At 42.1% G+C, this 19994-nt stretch overlaps 1 protein-coding gene across 3 annotated transcripts in view; it reads left to right on the top strand.

Annotated features, from left to right (window-relative positions):
• The window catches only part of usta (uronyl 2-sulfotransferase a), a 95258-nt gene that overhangs the window by 58639 nt on the left and 16625 nt on the right, over nucleotides 1–19994 (top strand). For all 3 annotated transcript variants that reach the window (XR_014570746.1, XR_014570747.1, XM_083790308.1), the window contains 3 exons: nucleotides 2752–2907; nucleotides 13439–13518; nucleotides 15071–15224. Coding sequence is in view for 1 of the 3 variants with exons in the window: in XM_083790308.1 (XP_083646434.1) it covers nucleotides 2752–2907; nucleotides 13439–13518; nucleotides 15071–15224 (390 nt within the window). In the remaining 2 variants the exon portion in view is untranslated. The remainder of the gene's footprint in view (nucleotides 1–2751; nucleotides 2908–13438; nucleotides 13519–15070; nucleotides 15225–19994) is intronic.

Here is a 19994-nt window from a genome sequence, read left to right as displayed (position 1 = left end):
TTTTTTTTGTTTGACCCTGAGGGTCCCTGGGCCTCACTTTGAGAACCACTGCATTAAATCCATCGATCGCTTGTATTTATTTATCTCTTTATCTTCTCATTTTGTTCTCTGCTTGGCTCTGGCAAACAGCCAGAGCTGTTTAGTTTTTTTGCTGAGCTTGGGTAAAAACATTCTGGCTTTAAAATGTTTCATCCGCAAAGACGTCCCTAAAGGATCTTTTATAGCACCTTTTTTCTTTGCTCGATCTCTATCTCTGCCCTCGTTTAGTAACGATCCATATCCTAGTATGAATTATGCATATGTTTGACCCTACATAATTTAGAGAAACCCTAACCCACAGACAATCAAATGTACAGCAACGACGACAACAAGCCTTCCTCTGTGACTGAGTCACTGAACACATGGTGGTGTCAGGTTAGGGGGGAGTGCTTGTTTAGTTTCACTCACTGTCTGTCTCTGCATACTTCCTCGTTGACTAATGCTCCATTTAGTGAGGCTCTGATTGGCGTTCAGTGTGTGTCTATGCATGCCCTAAACTTTAGGGGCTAAAATGTGAATACTTTAGGGCCTAAAGTATTCACATTTTAGCCCCTCCTGTAGATTTCCATCCTACACATTAAATTCCCATTAACAATTAATGGAGAATTTTGCGTAATTTTACTGCAATATAGAAGTACTCTGTTACAAGTAAAAGTCTGGAATTCAAATGTATACACATGTTTTGAAAATGGCAGATCTACAAGCTCACAATGCGTTGCGATTAAAATCTACAAAGTTACTAGTAACTAAAGTTTTCAAATAAATGTAGTGGAATAATGGCACAATATTTGGATCTGAGATGTACAGTAGACTTGAAATACTCAAGTAATGTACAAATAGCTAAAAAATATTTACTTTCCACCACTGAAGATGAGTTATATAAGTACAGTAATGCTTTGGAAACATGCAGAGAGCAGGTAAGTTTCAAAAATATATCAAAAACAGGATTTCTTCCCATATTCAAGGTTCAAGGTTCTTTATTATTAGTCTTAGACAAAGTCCTGCATGCAAGCGTAGCCCTTATGCCCATGTCGCCGCAGTGCAGCTCCAATACATCTTTCTTGCATCAAAGGAAAATTAAACATAGAGGGTAAGAAGACATCACATCACATTTCAAGTAAGATTGATAATACTCGGGGGCTTGGGCCACATTAACCACTTTCAACCTGGCGTCCCTATTTTGTTGGGGGGGGGGGGGGGGTCCATGTCACTCCCCATCACTTACCTACTTACCTGCCTATCAAAAGGGTCAAGCATTAGCCCAAAAGTCCCAAACTAACTCTTTGCATGTGTTGCCAGGTCAGGCTGCAAGCCAGCCAGCAGATCCGTCTGGACTCCTCCGGAGTCCTGACGGCAACATTCTTGTGTGCCAGATATACAGGATTCCACATCAGCAAGCAAGCACGGACCACTATTCCAGGCCCGGGAACACTTGACAGTAATTTATCACCGAAGCATTTCTCCCCATTATTCTTTACAAAATAGGGTTCATTTAAGGAGAGAGGGTTTTTATTTTTTTCTTTATTTTTAACCCATTTTGGTGTTTATAGCATTGTTATACTTTAGCTATTGAAAAATAGCAGATCTACAAGCTCATAGCGCGGCACTCGGTGCCGCGCTACGAGCTTGTAGGTCTGCTATTTTTGAAAAGTCTTGAAAATGTGGGGCAAATCTTTGAATATGTATTCTTTCAGAGTGTTTTTTAACTCAAATCTTTGCTTCTGGGGGGCGCCTTGACATGAAAATGTTTGAGAACGACTGACATACAAAAAATAGGGTTATTCAGAAAACGGTCAGGATTTAGAACATATTTGTAGAAACGTACTCAGTACCCAGTTTTGTATACCTAGCATGTGCTTTAGGGGTGATTGTCAAATGTGACCCCACGCGATGTACAGACTGCCATCGCGCAAGTTGCAACTGTTCAGGACAGCTGAAAAACTATTTTATTTTTCCTTTTTTATTTTTCTGTCTAAAATGATCTGAAGCTATATTATTATTCATGGCATGTTAGAGCAGGTCTGAAATAAATGTCAGAGCTGATATCGACATATAAATATGAAATAAATGCTTAAACATGTCACTATGTCTAATGTTATAACCATTGAGTTATAACATTGAATGCTAACCAGAAAATACAGCTTCCCTGCTAAAGTATGCAAATTCCGCTCAAATCCGCCTTTTTGTACACAATCGTTTTGGAAGATAATACTAGTCTTTTACTAACTGGCTAACAGAAATAGCAGAGAAAGAAGTATTAACAATCGTATTTTGTAAAAACTACTCGCGTGGACTTGGTGGGGGGAGAGTCCCTTGGTCCGAGACGAGACCGAGTAAATGAAAATGTGGACTCGAGACGAGTCAAGGACTCGAATAATACAACACTACCAATGATTTTCACTCCTGGCTGCACGTATTTCCTCCCGCTTTCCCTCTTTGTGTGTGCCTTTACATAAATGGAAGGGACAGCGTAATATTCTGGCTTCCCTTCCTCGTCATCATGCAGTAATTGGTTTCAGCCACGGTGCCGCTGAATAGAAACAACATGACACACAGCAGTGCACACGACAGTCCAATACGCAACACCTGCGGTTTGTTTTGGTCTGACACATTGTCTCATTATCCCACTCTGTTCTGCTTCCTCTTTCTTTCTTTCTGTGTGCGTGTGTGATCGCGTGTGCGTGCGTGTGTGTGTGTGTGTGGTGAACATAGGTGTTGCCGTTCCCTAGCCAGGTGGTGTACAACCGCGTGGGGAAGTGTGGCAGTCGCACGGTGGTCATCTTGTTACGGTTGTTGGCCGAGAAGCATCAGTTCAACCTGGTGTCGTCGGACATCCACAACAAAACACGCCTCACCAAACATGAGCAGGTGAGATGAACTGGAGGGCAGGCAGGCCGGGCTGTGGTGGGGAAAAAAAGTACTCAAGTATCAATACTGCAATGTAGAATTACTCTGTTACATGTAAAAGTACGGAATTCAATATGTACTTGAGTGAAAGTGCAAAAGTATTGGCTTCAATTATGTGCATTATCATCAGCAGAATTCAAGTTAGCAATTGTATAATAATCTTTTGAAAATAGCAGATCTACATGTAGATTGGCTATTTTCAAATGGCCGAAATGTATATAGGGCTGAAGTGGGAGGAAAAGTACAACCTCTGAGTATCGATGTAGTGTAGTACTGAAAATTGGACATACTCAAGTAAAGTAAAAAATACCTCAAACATTTACTTACTTAGTTACTTAGTTTACACCACTGGGTACAGTGGCAAACGGCTCGCAACAAATGCATACAAAATGATTGTTGATCACTGTGTTCACTGTGAGGCCTTGTGTGTTTGGACTTTGGAGGTAGTCAAAACATTTTGAACATAATAATAATAATAATAATATATTGCATTTTTTGGGGTCATTCATTATCTAGTTAAACAATAGTCGTGGCGTAGTGTGAACTTGTAGATCAGCTATTTGTCGTATGAGAAGTGTAGTGGTTAACTTAAAACACAAGTAGTGGTGGTGTCACCTTTCTTCCGATGTAAGGACATAAGGTTAGTTTATCATGATGCTCATGATATGGCTCTAAGGAAAGTCAGTTCATTTCCAGGCACGTTACGTAATCATACACTTCTACACATTTATACGCTCGGGGGGCTGCCAAGTATAATAAAACACAGTATAATAACAGTCTGTTCCACACCACCTACTGTACCTTCGATGCTACTGACACCTCTATGTAAGGCACTGGTTCTCAACATGGAGTTCGTGGACCCCCAAGGGTCCTTGAAGGGGTTCCAGGGGTCCCCAGCTAAAGGATGGATATCTACGAACGATGTAATCAAACGGTTGGTCTATGGACTAATACACAGCTGTCCTTTCAATAACACAAAAGGGTGAGACTCACTGTTAAAGGCTAAACTACAGGCAGCCAAGCAGACATGTAATATTCTCAGTATAATTATATACAGAGTAATACATGCAAGTCCAAAGTTTGAATGGACTTTTTCTTTTTCTTGTTCATTGTTGTTTTGAGTATTTAACTGCCTGTGGACATTAGACACAATGGAGCACTTGCAGCATGTTTGACTTTTATTTGGTCTGAGAACAAGTCAGAACCTGGAGGATCTCCCGTTCATTTTTATTTTATTTTATTGACATGAGTGCAGACTAGAGCTGCTTTCGTTTAAAAGACCGCAGCCCTTCGAGACACAAACAAATGCCAGCCTGTGCCAGTGGAAATGCCAATGCAAATGCCAACATGGACGAGGCTTCGAAGTGTCAGTGTGCTGAGGAATTAAAACACTTAATCTCCCATCTTGTCTATTTCTTCCACTATTTCTGGAACAGATATTGTTTAGTAAAGTTGGTAAATAAAACGTTGTTTTCCAGCTGAAAGGAGAGCATGGTTAGTCGACACTGCCGACTAACCACAAAGTGGGGTCTGGGGTCCTTGAGAGTTGTCCAGGGCGTCTCCAGCTAAATTACTTAATATTTGTGTTGAACAGCTTTAAACCTTCAAACCCGCCGCTCGTGAGCGTTGTCTATTGGCGACCCTGGCACGACCTGTTTTCTGTCTATTGGGGACCCTGGCACAACCTGTTTTCTGTCTATTGGGGACCCTGGCACGACCTGTTTTCTGTCTATTGGGGACCCTGGCACAACCTGTTTTCTGTCTATTGGGGACCCTGGCACGACCTGTTTTCTGTCTATTGGGGACCCTGGCACGACCTGTTTTCTGTCTATTGGGGACCCTGGCACAACCGGTTTTCTGTCTATTGGGGACCCTGGCACAACCTGTTTTCTGGTGCCAGAAACATATTAATTTCACCCCCAAATTGAACCACTGCTCTACGTTTGTGCTGAGAGACTGTGTTCTGAAGTCCAGAGCAAGTGTCCAGTGAGTCCACACAGTACAATCTGGCCTTGTCATTTAACTCTTGAGAGTGTGAAAATGTATACTGGCAGGTCCTTTTTTTTTTACACATCACTGTGTATTTAGCCGTGCATGTGTAATGCTTCTGTGAAAGACATTTCCCATTAATCCTGACACATTTGCTGTAGTAGGAACAGGTCTGTGTGAATCCAGCTGGTATAGGAAGTGAGTGACTGTGTGGGAGTAATCTAGTTATGGCCCACATCCTCCACAGACGCTGGCCTCGGTGCCCAAAGCGTACTTTATAGGCCACATGTGGCCCGCCCCACCTTCACTTAATGTGGCCCTCAGGTTAATATCAGAATACTGATATATTATTGATTTCAGTTAGTTACTAGTATTAAAATGTAATTGTCTTTTTTTTTATGTCCAATGTATATTTGTATTTAGTTCATAAAGTTAACATAACTATAACTAAATGCAAATTAAGTTATAGTTAAATAAAAAGTTTACTATTCAGGATTTGAGCTTGTAGTTATTTCCTACGACAATGTGGCCCTCTGCTGTGAGTGTGGAAATAATTAGTCCCTCTCCATTGTCAAAGTTGCCCACACCTGCTTTAGGCGTACTGTAAGTTATAGTAAAATACTATTGAATGGTCAGCAGCAGCAGCGCATGCTAAATATGCATTACCATTACCAAGCGATTTGATTAGATGTTAATTATTCTATGCCAATATTGAAACGGCTACGTGTTTACCCATTTGTCAGACTCTGAAAGGCTGGCTGCGCCGATCAAGACAGAACACTTTTAGATTCATTAATTCATTCCCAGGATATAAAACATCTCTGTAAACATGCAAGCCTGTCCTGTGTGTGTGTGTGTGTGTGTGTGTGTGTGTGTGTGTGTGTGTGTGTGTGTGTGTGTGTGTGTGTGTGTGTGTGTGTGTGTGTGTGTGTGTGTGTGTGTGTGTGTGTGTGTGTGTGTGTGTGTGTGTGTGTGTGTGTGTGTGTGTGTGTGTGTGTGCGCGCTCGCGTGCATATGTATACAGACAGTCACACACAGTCTGTATACATGCTTGTGTACAGACACACATGTGCACACACACACACACACACACGTTGTTTGTCTCTGTATTAGACTAGAGAGAGTATATTGACTTAGGCAGATGCACACACATGTACACACTACACACACACACACACACACACAAAGCCTAACTTTAGAGTTGCTGGTCTCATTAGTTTTGGTTCTGGCTTGGCGACTACCACATTGGACCGTCCTGCTGTTGGCTCTCCGAGTGGCCTGCTAATGGGTTTGCCCTTTGCGTGGGTTTCCAAACAACAAAGTGCCCTTCTTGTCTAGGGATGTGTAAATGTGTCCAAAATGAAAATCGATTTGTATAATTCAATATTAACGATTAATCCATTAATCGTTTGGGGGGGGGGGGCTTTTTTATTTTTATAATTTCCTTTAATTTTTTTATTTTTTTAATGAACCCTACAAATAAAAAAAATCTTCCCCCCAAGGGGTACCTAAGTCAAAAAAGTTTGGGAACCCCTGATGTAGTTGATTAACAATAATTGTAACTCTTGAGAGTTAATAAGGGTCCATTTGGTTACTAACTCCATCTTTTAAATGAGGACCACTGGTGGTCCCTGGACCACTGTTTGATCCAATTGATCACCATAGCAACCCCAGCCTAGGCCTGATTAGGTAAATTCCCAACACCTGCTAAATCCTCCAAACCTGTATCTTGATTGGAATCAATCTCCACTCACACTCCTCTCAGTCATGCAGCTACACAGACACATCCCAGGCACACTTTGGTAGGCCTATAGCCCTGTCCTGTTTGGATGACAATATTGCCTTTCCAACAGATTTTCATTTAAAAAAAAATATATCGATTATTAATTTTCATAATCGATTTCGGGTCCTATCAACGATAATCGATTAATCGGACCCATCCCTATTCTTGTCTAATATGCTAACTGCGGGGCATCGAAGATTTTTCATTGAGGTCCAAAAATCATCTAATTGCCAATCCTGGCGCGGACGAAGAAAAGATTCAGAGAAAAACGCTGCTAATGATCGCGGTTATAACGGGAGTGAATGGAGGGGGGGATTTGTGTATTGCCCTCCTTGGCGGAACGGACTCGACACCCGCCTACGGTTAGTATAATCCAGGGTCGTTGTTGAGGGTTGTACAGATTGACACTTTAACATAAGACGCGAAAGGCGTCATCGGCACGGAAATGTTGGAATCACGATTAATGCCGATTTTAGTTTTTAACATTTGCTTAGTGTCTTTGTTGTTCTTTGCACTTTTGCGGTATATCTTGTGTGCAACAACTGACCAATTAAGATTTTAGAATGAATTGACAAGTTTCACATTTAAATATTTTGTGAAACTAAATTAAAGGTTTAGATCAGGGGTTTTCAACTGATGGTGACTCTTCAGACCACGTGACTCCCATTGGAAATGAACTGCCAGCTTGCAACAGTCAACAAGTCTCATGCATCAGCTATACAACTTTCTGTTGTGACAGTGTGAGTGAAGCCTAAGTATAATTTCCTAATAATAATGACTCAACCAGACAATACGCTACACTTCCCGCTCTTGAGATGATAACTCCCTTTTTCTGTTGAATTTCTTGAACTCCAATTTGTCAGTAAACGACTACATGGACGGTCATCATAGGTCACCAGGTCATTCAGTTCACTGTTTCTCAACTAGTGGAAAGATATATATTTTTTAAATCAACAAATCCTACATTACTAAATTAATGGTCAGGGACCACATGCAATACTTCCGGGGACCACCAGTGGTCCACGGACCACCTGCTGAAAATCCCTGGTTTCGATTGTTTTTGTTTTAATTGTGCAACCGTAGCTTGTCAGAACAGATAGGCTCGTCTTGAATGAAAGAAAGAAAGAAATAAGGAAAGAAAGAAAGAAAGAGCGACTCTGTGTTTGCTTGTTTACGTGGGTTTCTGTTTCTGCCCTCACACCAGAGATGGGATGTGGATGTACTGCAGCCTTGAACCTTGTGTGCCTGACTGTGACTCTAAGCCACAGGATATGCAAACATTCAAAACGCTTTGGCTCTGGTCAGCACAAGCAAAGTCTTCAAATAGTACTGTAGCCATTCCAATTGGCTCTGAATCAAGATGAAATAATTCAGTCCAAATGAAGAAGAAGAATGTGTAGTTGGTAAAAATCTGTTCTAATTTATCCATTGACCAAATAATATTTAACTTAATTTTTACAAAGAATGTTCTGGCATCTTTCTGGCAATAGAGCTCTTCATGGTGCCGAACGCAAAATTGATCAACAAGGTAAACGGCACTTTATTACGTGTCTCTTTCACCAGTGCAGCACATACTAATAATAATAATAATCTTTATTGTCCCGAAGAATATTCATCTTCACATTGCGGGTATCACACACGGTCACACAGTAGTACGAGTCTTTTTGGATCCACTCCGCTATTACACATATTGATAGACAGACCTGAGTTCCGACCCGGCCCTCATTATGAACAAAAACACAGAACCGACCCGTACGGTTTCCGGGTGCTGTCGCCGGGCGTAAAGAGCTCTACCAAGTATACACAGTAAAATCTGGAGTGGTCATTTCACTCTCAGTCCATGTCCAGATGTCCCCTGGCGTGGTGTCGGTGTGCAAAGTATTTTTCTCCTACGCCAAAACAAGGACATGTACAGTAACTCTTTCTTTGCTAAATAAATAATTAATAATAAAAGGAGCTATGCACATGTATACATTTGATCCTCCCGAGCTCCACCAGAACACGAGCATCCACAGAAAACATCCACGCGGAAATATCAAACGCGCCGCGGTGAAAACAAACAAGCCGGCCACTTGCTGATTGACTGTAGCAGTTAGTTACAGGGGAGCACTTGTTTTAGTTCAACTGGACTTACCTGCGTACTTCCTCATTGATTCAAAGTGATGTTTTAGTGAGGCTCTGGTGTTTGGCACGTGATGTCACACCCCGTCTAACCTGCGTCAAACCTCGATTCAGTGAGTGAGTGCAAACTAAACTGTATGTAGGCCAGGTCATATTTGTCATAAAACACAATACAGTTAGTATCAATGCTTTGGAGATTGTGCAGAGCATGAAGAAACTACCAGGATTTTCATGCAAAGCCCCAGAAAGACATTAACCAAACAAAAACATGATTTTGTAGGGTGGTGGGTCTTAACCCTATAGTTGACCGTTCATTTTTCACCACTACACCAAACTAGATCTATCTATCTATATCTAGAGGCTATTTTCGACCAACAGTCTCCCCCAAAATAGGTAGGCTATGTGGTCAATTTAACACTTTGGATTTGACTGAGTTGTGTGCAGGGGCAATGGCCATAATGTTCTGTGGGTTTACTCTCCCTCCATTTCTCCCTGATGAGCCCCGAGCATGCCGTGGGGGCAGTTTGTTCAGGAAAGGCGTGTGTGCGTGCGTGTGTGTTGGGGGGGGGGGGGGGGGGGTTGCAGGTATGCCTGGAATCCCAGACTATCCTCCGCTCTCTTTCTCTGGTTCCCTCTCTCCTCCCCACCCTTGGTAAATGGGAGTGTGGGCCCTGTGGGGCTGTTGGGGAAGGGGGTTGGGGTCACTAGACCAGAGAGCTGGTTCAGAACAGTAGAGGGTGTGTGGGCCTTCCCCTCGCTCCTAAATCACTCCCTCTCACCCAATGTGTTTAGGGGTCTAGACACCCCCCCCCCCCCCCAGAGGGGAAGGGGTGGCTCCGGGTGAAATTGGTCTGGCCTAAGGGGTGTTAAAAAGCAATTGTTAAGTAAAACAAAACATCAAGAGAGAAATGCTTGTTTGCACACAATTATTTTTAACTTTTTGTATGCTCTCCGAGCTAACACTACAGGGTTTTGCAGTGGACGGTGTTTAGGGAGAGAGAGCCACAGGGGTGAGTCGAATTCTACGACACTAATGAAAAGTTTGACAGCTTATAATTTGCGTGGAGGACGGAGCAAAAGTGGTGGAAGCGGAGAGAGTGGAAATGTACTGAGTTTATAGAGAAGAGCAGGAGGGGTGCGCAGCCCCGAGATCTAACTGGGCCCTCAGATAAACTGACTTGTGTACATAAACATGTATACATATTAGTGTTCCTGTCCAAATAGTCGGCCTGTGACGTAACAGCTGCCCAACGCGCAGTTTATAGAGCAGCACTATATTCAGACGACGCTGGTCATTTCAGCCAGGAGGGGAAAAGTTTTCTATTTAAAGAGTAATCTAGCTTGTGCTTATAAGAGTACAGAATGTGAAGCGTTTCATTCCAACAGCAGCTAGAAATCTGCCGGGAAAGAGGCATCTATGAAAATGATGATAGCGTGACATCAAAATAAAAATGATGGCTTTGTAAGAGAATGTGAATATATCCGCATTGCAAGGTGTTGCTATTTTCACAATAGTTATCTGTGGAACCGAGTCAAACTAAAATGTTGCCTCACCTCCTACAACCTCTTACCCTGACAGTGCTTGTCAGGGTGGGGGGGTCCCCAGATCATATATGATTATTTTGGTGGCTGATTATTTTAGCCTAAAAAGGTTAAGAACCCCTATGGACAAGATCCTCAAAATGTTATAAATTGCAATAAATTGAGCTTTGGAATGTAACCCTTCATATCCTTGAAGTGAAGTGTGTAGAACTGTGGTAAAGGAATTGATATTCATGGTGGGGAATGGCCATGACACAAGGTCTACAGCAGCAAGTCACCTGAAACGAGCTATTGAAGCACTTTTCTCAGATGACTCGCCAATTTATTATAGAATGACAAAAGTGTGGATATAATATTTCATCTTGGCGTTCGGCTCTGCTCCATTTTTCTCCCTGCTCAGCACAATTAGACAGTCATCATTAAACATTAGATACATATACAGTAACAACAAGCCCCCATGGGGAACAGAACTAATAGCAGAGCCCACCGGGTGGTGGTGGTGCTGGGGAGGCAGTGGGAGCAAACAGCGCACGTACACAGACAAACGTGTCGAACAACAAGGTCAAAAAACATATTTGTTTACAAAGGGACAGATAATGCAAGACGTCACTGAATAGTGCATACAGAATATAGAATACTCACAGGGCCGAGATAGCTCTGATATGAATATCAGTTAGTGGAACCGGGGAACAGGGCAAGAACTCTCACTAAGTGCAGTTAGTATAATACAAGTCTTCAAGGGCAAAAACATGTTGTGTTATGGCAATCGGGAAACAAAACAATCTACACACTGGCGGGGCCAGAAGTGAGAACCAAAATCAGTGGGACAGCGTGACATAGTCACAGGGTCACAGGGCAACATGAAAGCTTCATTCACCAAATAACAGATCTACAAATGAGAAATACCTAACAGTTATTGCCAGATAATTGTTATGGTCATAGAATAAGCTATTCCTCTGGAAACAATTAAGCATTATTGGCTACAGATTCTGTATTGTTATTTAGTCTCTCGGTCGCCTTTGAAGGCATTGGGTTGTGGTTGTCTTTATTAAACGGCATACTTTCCATCACTTTAGTCGCCAATAAATACAATGAATAAGCAAGGGGCATTGACGCGTAGAAAATGGCAACCTGCATAGAAACGTGGTGTAGTTTGACACATTTGGCACACGTACAACGACAGGACTTCAGGAGCCCATTCCATCACATCCGTCATCACAGGAACATCCTTGGCCAAAAAAATTATAATACCCACCCGAGGGAGATGTTTCTGACCTCTCTCTCTCTCTCTCTCTCTCCATGCAAAACATGAGAAGGCCTCAAGCCTTGCAGGAAGCTTGTTTTCGTAAAGACGGAAAGCAGAACGGAATATAACAGAATAATCACATAACAGACATTTAGGAAAATGTGTGATGTCACCAGGGGGGTTCTCGGATGATGAATAGGCCTATTGTGAGATGCTGTAGTTAGTATATACAGCAGATTAGTGGTATTGTATTATGTCCAGTCCAGCCATGACTCTGTTGGAAGTTAAAACATTGATGAGGTCAGTCTCCATCGGAAGAATCAACTCAAGGTGCAACTGTAGCCAAAACATTCCAGGGAAAAAAACAATCACGCTTCAGACATGATTTTGAGCACGGTGCAAGCGGTCACATGGTCATGGTTATTGCGTTTGTTCTGAAGGGTAAAAAAATACTCGATCTTCAAGCTCAAAATGCAACGTGTTTCGACGCGTTGTGGGCTTGTAGATTGGCTATTTTGAGGGTTGTTAAGGAAACAATGTGTTTGTTTCGGAAAGCCCTTGTTCAGGACAGCACTTTCAGTACATACAGTATGTACAGTAGATAACACGGAGCTGACATACATGTGCTTTTGGTTACCTTCTCCGTGAATGTAATAATTAAGGATGAACCGTTTTGGTTTTCCACCATGACGTGACGTACTGGCACGCGGACGGGGGATCCCAGCAGGCTGTGGCCACTGCCTGGCCAAGCAACACGATTATAGATGTGTCCTCCTCATTGGCCACTGCCTGGCCAAGCTGACAACACAAGTATAGATGTGTCCTCCTCATTGGCCACTGCCTGGCCAAGCTGACAACACAAGTATAGATGTGTCCTCCTCATTGGCCACTGCATCCCCAGTTGTTTCATAAAAATATCTTTCACTGGCTTGAGTTTGGAGTGATTCCTAGTCAATAAATGGTCATTCCTTCGGCATTGCCTTTTTTTTTTAAATATATGTTTATTGGTAATAGGTTTCAACCATTTAGTACAGTTTGAACATACCATTTTTTTTCTCCCTCCCCCAGTTATCGTCATCATCAAAACAATATAAAAAATAACATTCATAATTTAGTACAGACATACAAAAACAAACATACATACAGACATATGATATAAACAGTAGGATACAAAAATAATAATTTAAGCACAGATAACAAAAACAATATAAATAACAAAAAAATTAATTAAAAAAAAACAAAATAAATAAATACAATTATGAGTTGGGTTATTCGAGTTCAAGAGATAGTCAGTCACAAGTTATGTCGGAAAAGATTGTGTTCGGAACGTTGTCATATATCACCCTCTATACACAGTTCTATCATTATGAGAATGCAAAAAAACACACATAGTATTGATTCAATTAGTCTGTCGGAAGTACTCTCAGATTCTCAAAGTAGGTAATAAATGGTTGCCAGCTAGAAAAGAACCTTTCTGTTGAACCTCTAATTGTAAACTTTATTTTTTCCAATTTTAAAAATCCCATAATATCCTTAAGCCACATAGCTATAGAAGGGGAAGTTGGGGATTTCCATCCCAACAATATTCTACGTCTTGCTATCAGTGTGGCAAATGCTACCATATTAGACTGTTTCTGGGTTAGAAGTTCAAAATCTGATGGCACTCCAAAAATAGCGATATGGGGTGGCATTGCCTTTTGAGTCCTCAATGTATGCACATTTGTCTAGAATAATAACTTTTAATTAATACTTGTACGTGTGTGTGTGTGTGTGTGTGTGTGTGTGTGTGTGTGTGTGTGTGTGTTTTGCAGGTGGATCTTATGAAAAACATCAGTACAATCCCACAGCCATTCCTCTATACGCGGCATGTTCACTTCCTCAACTTCACCAGGTAGTCAAGTCAATTCAATTCAATTCAAATTAGCTTTTTTGGCATGAGAAAACATACGTTTACAATGCCAAAGCAAGTGTCAAAATATAATAAAAACTGTTGAAATTGGGGAAAGTATATACAGTTAGAGGGGATACAGCATTGTGTCAACAGAGCTATGTCACATTGCATCGTTATATACATGATGTTACAGGGTATAAAGCTTTTGACCAAGCTTTTGCAGTCAATTTGGGACAAATAGCAGCTTTTTTTCTCAAAACGACTTAAATACTATACAAAAAAGCCTCAGATTTAAAATGTGTGTAAATGTAGCAGCTCTGTTTTCACGTGTTTTCACTTTAATAAAAAATAAACTAAATCGAGCAAATAGCAGATCTACAAGCTCACAACACGTCGTGATGTGACGCACTGTAACCTTATAGAATGTCTACTTTCACAAATGTTGCATGACACACTACTGCGATGATCGTGTATTGTAGGGCATTAATTTATGAAGAAAACAACGACGGCAGAAATATGGAGATACAAGGTTTCTACAGTATATGACGCCAACACTCTCGCGTCCATCTGTAAGTCAAAAACTGTTCCGAGAGGTGATTAACTTTCATCCGTCTTATCTCGCTCACTGCAGCAGGGCTTTGCACGTACTGCAGGAAAATAAAACGAATGCCACAAAGATTAGATGACAATCAACAAGAGTGTATTTGAGAGTGAATTGAGGATATTTCCCTGTGTCAACTGTCACCGAATTACACTTGCGCTGTGTGTCCCTGCGATTTTATCACTTCAGACAGGCTAAAGTGGCTAAGCTTTAATTTGCAAACTTAGACCTTGGAGCTTTTGTATCCCCATCATATCTGTACCTTAACCCAGGGGTTCTCAACCCGTGGGTCGTGACCCCTCTGGGGGTCGCCAAATTATTTTGGGGGTCCCCAAATTATTATTGTTTTTGCAACTGAATGGCAGGAAAATGGAAATGAAGAGTTTACATATAGTACACATATACACCTTCCCTAATGATTATATCTGGTTTCAGTATTTATTTATGGTGTATTGTCTCTATTATTAAGGTTATTGTAGCAGTCAATTTATATTGGGGGTCGGGGCGGGGCGGGGGTCCCGAGACACTGCCAAAGCATCTCCAGGGGTCCCCGGCCAAAAACGTTGAGAACCCCTGCCTTAACCACATCATATTGTATTTGAGAGTTAATTGAGGATATTTCCCTGTGTCAACTGTCAGTGAATTACCCTTACGCTGTGTGTCCCTGCGATTTTATCACTTCAGACAGGCTAAACTGTTAGTTAGACCTTGGAGTGTTTGTATCCCCATTATATCTGTACCTTAACCACAGAATATTCTGGAGTGGAACCATAGCCAAAAAAACTGATCTACAAGCTCACAGCACGCTTGTAGTTCAGCTATTTTTGCCAAAAAGCATTTGGTGTAAAAAAAAAGCGGTCCAAGTACAGAGACGGCTCAGGTCCAGTTTACCAAGTCTAGAGGGGTTAGGACTGGTTTTTAATATTCTGTCTTGGTTAACGGTCTGTTTAGGTTCAGGATAGAGCAGCCTGTCTACATCAACATCATCCGGGACCCCATCAACCGCTTCCTGTCAAACTACTTCTTCCGTCGCTTCGGGGACTGGAGAGGGGAACAGAACCACCTCATCCGCACCCCCGGGATGAAGGATGACGAAAGATACCTGGTGAGCACTTGTTGTACTTTAGCTGTTGAAAAATAGCAGATCTACAAGCTCATAGCGCGGTGCCGCGCTACGAACTTGTAAGTCTGCTATTATTTTTAAATCGTGAAAATGTGCCTGAAATCTTTGAATATATATATTGTTAACAGTTTGACTGTTTTTTACGATTAACCCGCATTTTAATCAACCCCCCTTCACTGCCGAGATTGTTGTATTACCTTTAGAGCATACGCTGAATTATTTGGGCTTTTAATCCGCGAAAATCCATCAAAAAAAGCTCCCGTGGTTTGTTATGATCTGTGTGTAGCATCCACCATCTTGGTGCACCCGGAAGACGCACACAAGATTGGTTTCAATGAGGCGTTGCAACCAATGCATTTCCATTGGCCTCAATTTCCCAGAAGCCCTAGCAGCCCACAGCATGTGACGATTTCCGGTTTCGTCATCACAGCGAAGCCATCCAGTCTCATACTCCGCGACGAAGACGGATTTTCTTTTGATTCATTACATTACGGCGGATTAAACACATAAAACAAAAGGCGGGTATGTCCGATACGGCAGCGACATTAACCTGGAGTAATCCATTCGCGGCACGGAAACTGTTAAGTTTCTTTTTTTTTTTTTTTTTTTTTTAAGATATTTTTTTGCGGCTTACGCCTTTTATTGATTTTTGAAGGGACAGACAGTAGGCTGACAGGAAACGGGAGAGAGATGGGGGGATGACATGCAGTAAAGGCCGTGTCGGGTCCGTGAGTCGAACCCCCGGCACACTGCGACTGGATTACCAGTCCGGTGCCCAGACCGTTACGCTACGGCCTGGGCCTATTGTTAAGTTTTGAACTTAAATCTTTGCTTCTGGGGAGGTCCCTGGAACAACATATTTTCAGATGGGGGTCGGCGGCCAATGTCATATATATTTGGGTTCCTTGACATGAAAATGTTTGAGAACCACTGACATAGAAACGGTCAGGATTTAGAAGACATTTGTAGAATCGTTACCAGGTCAAAATGGGTTAAACATGTTCGTTTTCCAGGAAAGAGGAATGTTTTTGTGGTGATTGTTGTATGTCATCGCTGACTTTGTTTCCACAACCTTCTGTACATTCCCCAAAAGGACGTGCATGTATTTAATTGAGTCTGACCAGAAGCAGGGATAAAACGTATCACCACCGGCCATAAGAGATGAAGGACCAGAGGGAGGGGGGATATCAAAAACGAAGGCATGGATCCCCCGCGATGGAGGGGCGCCGTCTCATGCGAACTTGAGACGGCGAGCCCCTTTTGAGTGGCGACCCGACAGGCACAGAATAGTAAATCCTCGCCCCCCCTTCCCCCTTCCCCCTCCTCCTACAACGAGCACAGCGGAGTGCTCTCTACCCCACTGACAGCCCGTGGGCAGAAAACGGGGGTCCCCTGTTTCTAGCAAACATTCTTTTCATCCTTTTCAATATCAAACAGTGTTGACATTGACAGTAAATTCAGATTTTTACATTTTAAGTCATAGTCTCTTGAATGAAATTCAATTTTGTTTTAGTCATATTTTAGTAATCTCAAAGGTTTTTGTTTTAGCCGACTAAATATCATAAGATTTTAGTCGACTAAATCTACAGTTGATTTTGTCTACAAAAATGTATTTTGCCGGGTCTTGATGGCGTCGTAATGGCTGATTTTACACTTTGTTGCATGCTGAAAATAGCTGATCTACAAGCTCACGAGTCGCAGCAGGACCGTCCCGTTGTGAGCTTGAGGATCTTCTATTTTCAGAGAAAACACCCGAGCACAACCAAATTGTCAATATATTTAGTCTGTCATAATAGCTTAGTTTTTATTTAGTTTTGGCTTGGTTTTAGTCAGTGAAATAATGTAGCATTTACAGTAGTTCTAGTCGATGGAATTGACACTGATATCAAAGCTACAAGTCACTATTTGATCTTTGTCTGAGACGTGTCTCCGGGAAAAGTAGCTCACCTAGAGGCCACTTCCCACTGAACGCTTGTGCTTATCTGTCTCGTTGTTATTGCCCCCAGGGCCTATTCACTCCTATAGGTACATTAACTCAAATCAGTGCCAAAAATGTTGATGGCTTGAACTACCAAGGCATCTGGATGATTCATCAAAGCTTAGCAGTGATTTTACGACTGGCTTACAGACCTGCCAATAGCAGTGCATTAAATCTGTGTCTGCCTCGGGTCCCAAGCCAGCAGTGCGTTTCATAAACACACAAGCACAGTTGGAGCATTCTTTATACCGCCTTTTGCTATAAATTCCACATTCTAGTATGCCAGTGATACACACTGTAATTACAGAGTCTCGCATACTTAATGAGTATAGCTTTGCTAAAGCTAAAATGCAGGGGTACCTATTATGTTTCCCAAACAGTGGGTCGGGACCCATATGTGGTTCGCAGACCAATAAGGGTCGCAATTTAAATACCCCTTTATTTTTAGTTTCCTTGATTATTATTACTACAGCGGTGCCCGTTGGGCACTGGCCTACTAGGAACGATGCAAGTTGGAAATGAATGACCCACCCAGTTATTTGTCAGGCATGCCCAAACATGAAGTCTAGTATGCAGATGTCATGATGTCAGAACAGGCCAGCTCCGTATACGGAGATCTAGGGGTGATCAAATGATACATTTGGGGCCCTGTCCAGAGCCCGGGCGGAGGCTTTTGTGTCATTGTTGTCAAAAAAGGCCAGCTCCATATATCAGGTGAAATTTCACCTGATTGAACAAGAAAAAGGAAAAACCTTTGAAAGGATAAAACAAGTCGGGGTATAATAATAGCGTGGCTTTCCATGTGGATCTCAGATGTCCTGTGACCAGTACATGACCTCCGTACGTATGATCAGTCATATCCATATGTAGGCAAAATGTAAATCCAATGCGACCTCCATTGACCTCCAGAATAAAACAAAAGGTTTAAAAGTTAAATATTTCAAAAATGTATGACACATTTTTTTTTCTCGCACATGATCGACGGTCCAGTGGTTTGCAAGATTAGCCCCAGACAGACAGACAGATAGACAGACCCCCTTCTAGACTGCTGGCCTCTGAGGAGCCATGTGTGCAAATCGCCCCCAGCCAGTCTTGTATTCGTTTTACTGTGTTTAAGGTAAGGAATAAGGTTAGGTTTAGGCATAGTTTACTGAGGTTAGGTTTAGGCATAGTTTACTGAGGTTAGGTTTAGGCATAGTTTACAAAAAAAAAAATTCAACATTTTTGTAGATCTCTAAGCTTTTTGAAGACAGAGTGCATGTGTTGCCAGACTTGCCACAGCGAGACTGGAAGCTGGCGGATTCTTTGGCCTTTTCAGGCTGATTCTAACACAATATTTCAATCTGATTAGGATCCCAATTAGAGACCTGCCTTATTTTAAGCACATCACACAGTTAGGTCTGAACATCTGTGTTGCACAGTTGTTAACTCCAACTGCACTAAAATGTTTCCCCCGTCCTTTAGACGTTTCACAATTTTAAGAGGTGGTCTTACCTTTCCCCCCCAAAGCTGCTGATTTTGTGCGAGTTTTATTGAGCACAGATAGTACTTAGCTATGGTTTGGGCTTAGCAGTGAAATCATGCTGTGCAGTTAGCAGTGGGTTGATGGGTATACGGTCGGAAACTGCTTCATGAGGAAGGAATTCCCCTTTAATCTATGCCTGTGCAACAAACATACATGTAAGTGTGTAGTAGTAGTAGTAGTAGTGGTGGTAGTGGTAGTGGTAGTAGTAGTGGTGGTGGTGGTGGTGGTGGTGGTAGTAATACTAATAGAAGTACCGGTAGTAGTACTTTATTCATCCCAGCATGGAAATTGCTTTATCACAGGCAACACATCACTGTCCCTTTGCTGCTGCCTGTGCTGGGTGTGCATCAGTGGTAAGTAAAAGTATCAATACTGGAATATATAAATACTCGGAATTCAATTTGCACTTGAGTAAGTGTACCAACATATTGGTGTTAAAATGTACTTTAAAAAGTACCAAAAGTAAAAGTAAAAGTATACAGAATGTCCCATTTCAATTCCAATTAATGTTCCGACATCCTTTGAAAATCCCCTTGAAAATCTACAAGCTCACAGTGCATCGCATCGCAATGCATTGTGAGCTTGGGGATCGGCTATTTTCAAATGGCTGAAATGTATATAAGGCTGAATGTATGTTGAGTAGCATTGGAAATTGGAAATACTCAAATAAAGTACAAATACCTAAAATTACTTGAGTAAATGTACTTAGTTACTTTACCACCACTGGCGTATGCACGAGAGGTGCCAATGAAAGAATACCGTCAAGAACAAATGTACACTACCGACATGACATGATGTACACATACAGCTACATGACAAGTAAGACGCGCAAACGCGTGAAGCGAACGCAGCTCGTGTGTGTGTGGTTGTGTGTGTGTGTGCTACAGCTGCGCCCTGTGTGTGTGTGTGTGTGTGTGTGTGTGCGTGTGTGCGTGCGTGCCACAGCTGCGCCCTCTGGTGGCGGGCCGGTGGTGTAACAGCGTGACACCACACAGCGTGACACACACACACACAGACACTCAGCCCCTGCTGTCATAGTAAGTGGCTCACTGCGTTCGCAAATACATAGACACTAGATGTTAGACAGTTACACTACCTACATGACATCTACACATTCTGTACAGCTACATAAATACATAGACACTAGATGTTAGACAGTTGTGTCAGGTAGATAGAAATTATCATTCCACAGCCTCATAGCTCTGGGAACAAAATGACCATTTTAATCATTCAGTGGCCATCATCCTAA

Source organism: Protomyctophum parallelum, assembly GCF_964188405.1.
Source record: "Protomyctophum parallelum genome assembly, chromosome: 19".
Classification (NCBI taxonomy): Eukaryota; Metazoa; Chordata; class Actinopteri; order Myctophiformes; family Myctophidae; genus Protomyctophum; species Protomyctophum parallelum.
The sequence above is the reverse complement of the archived record's forward strand: the minus strand, read 5'-3'. Positions and strand labels throughout refer to the sequence as shown.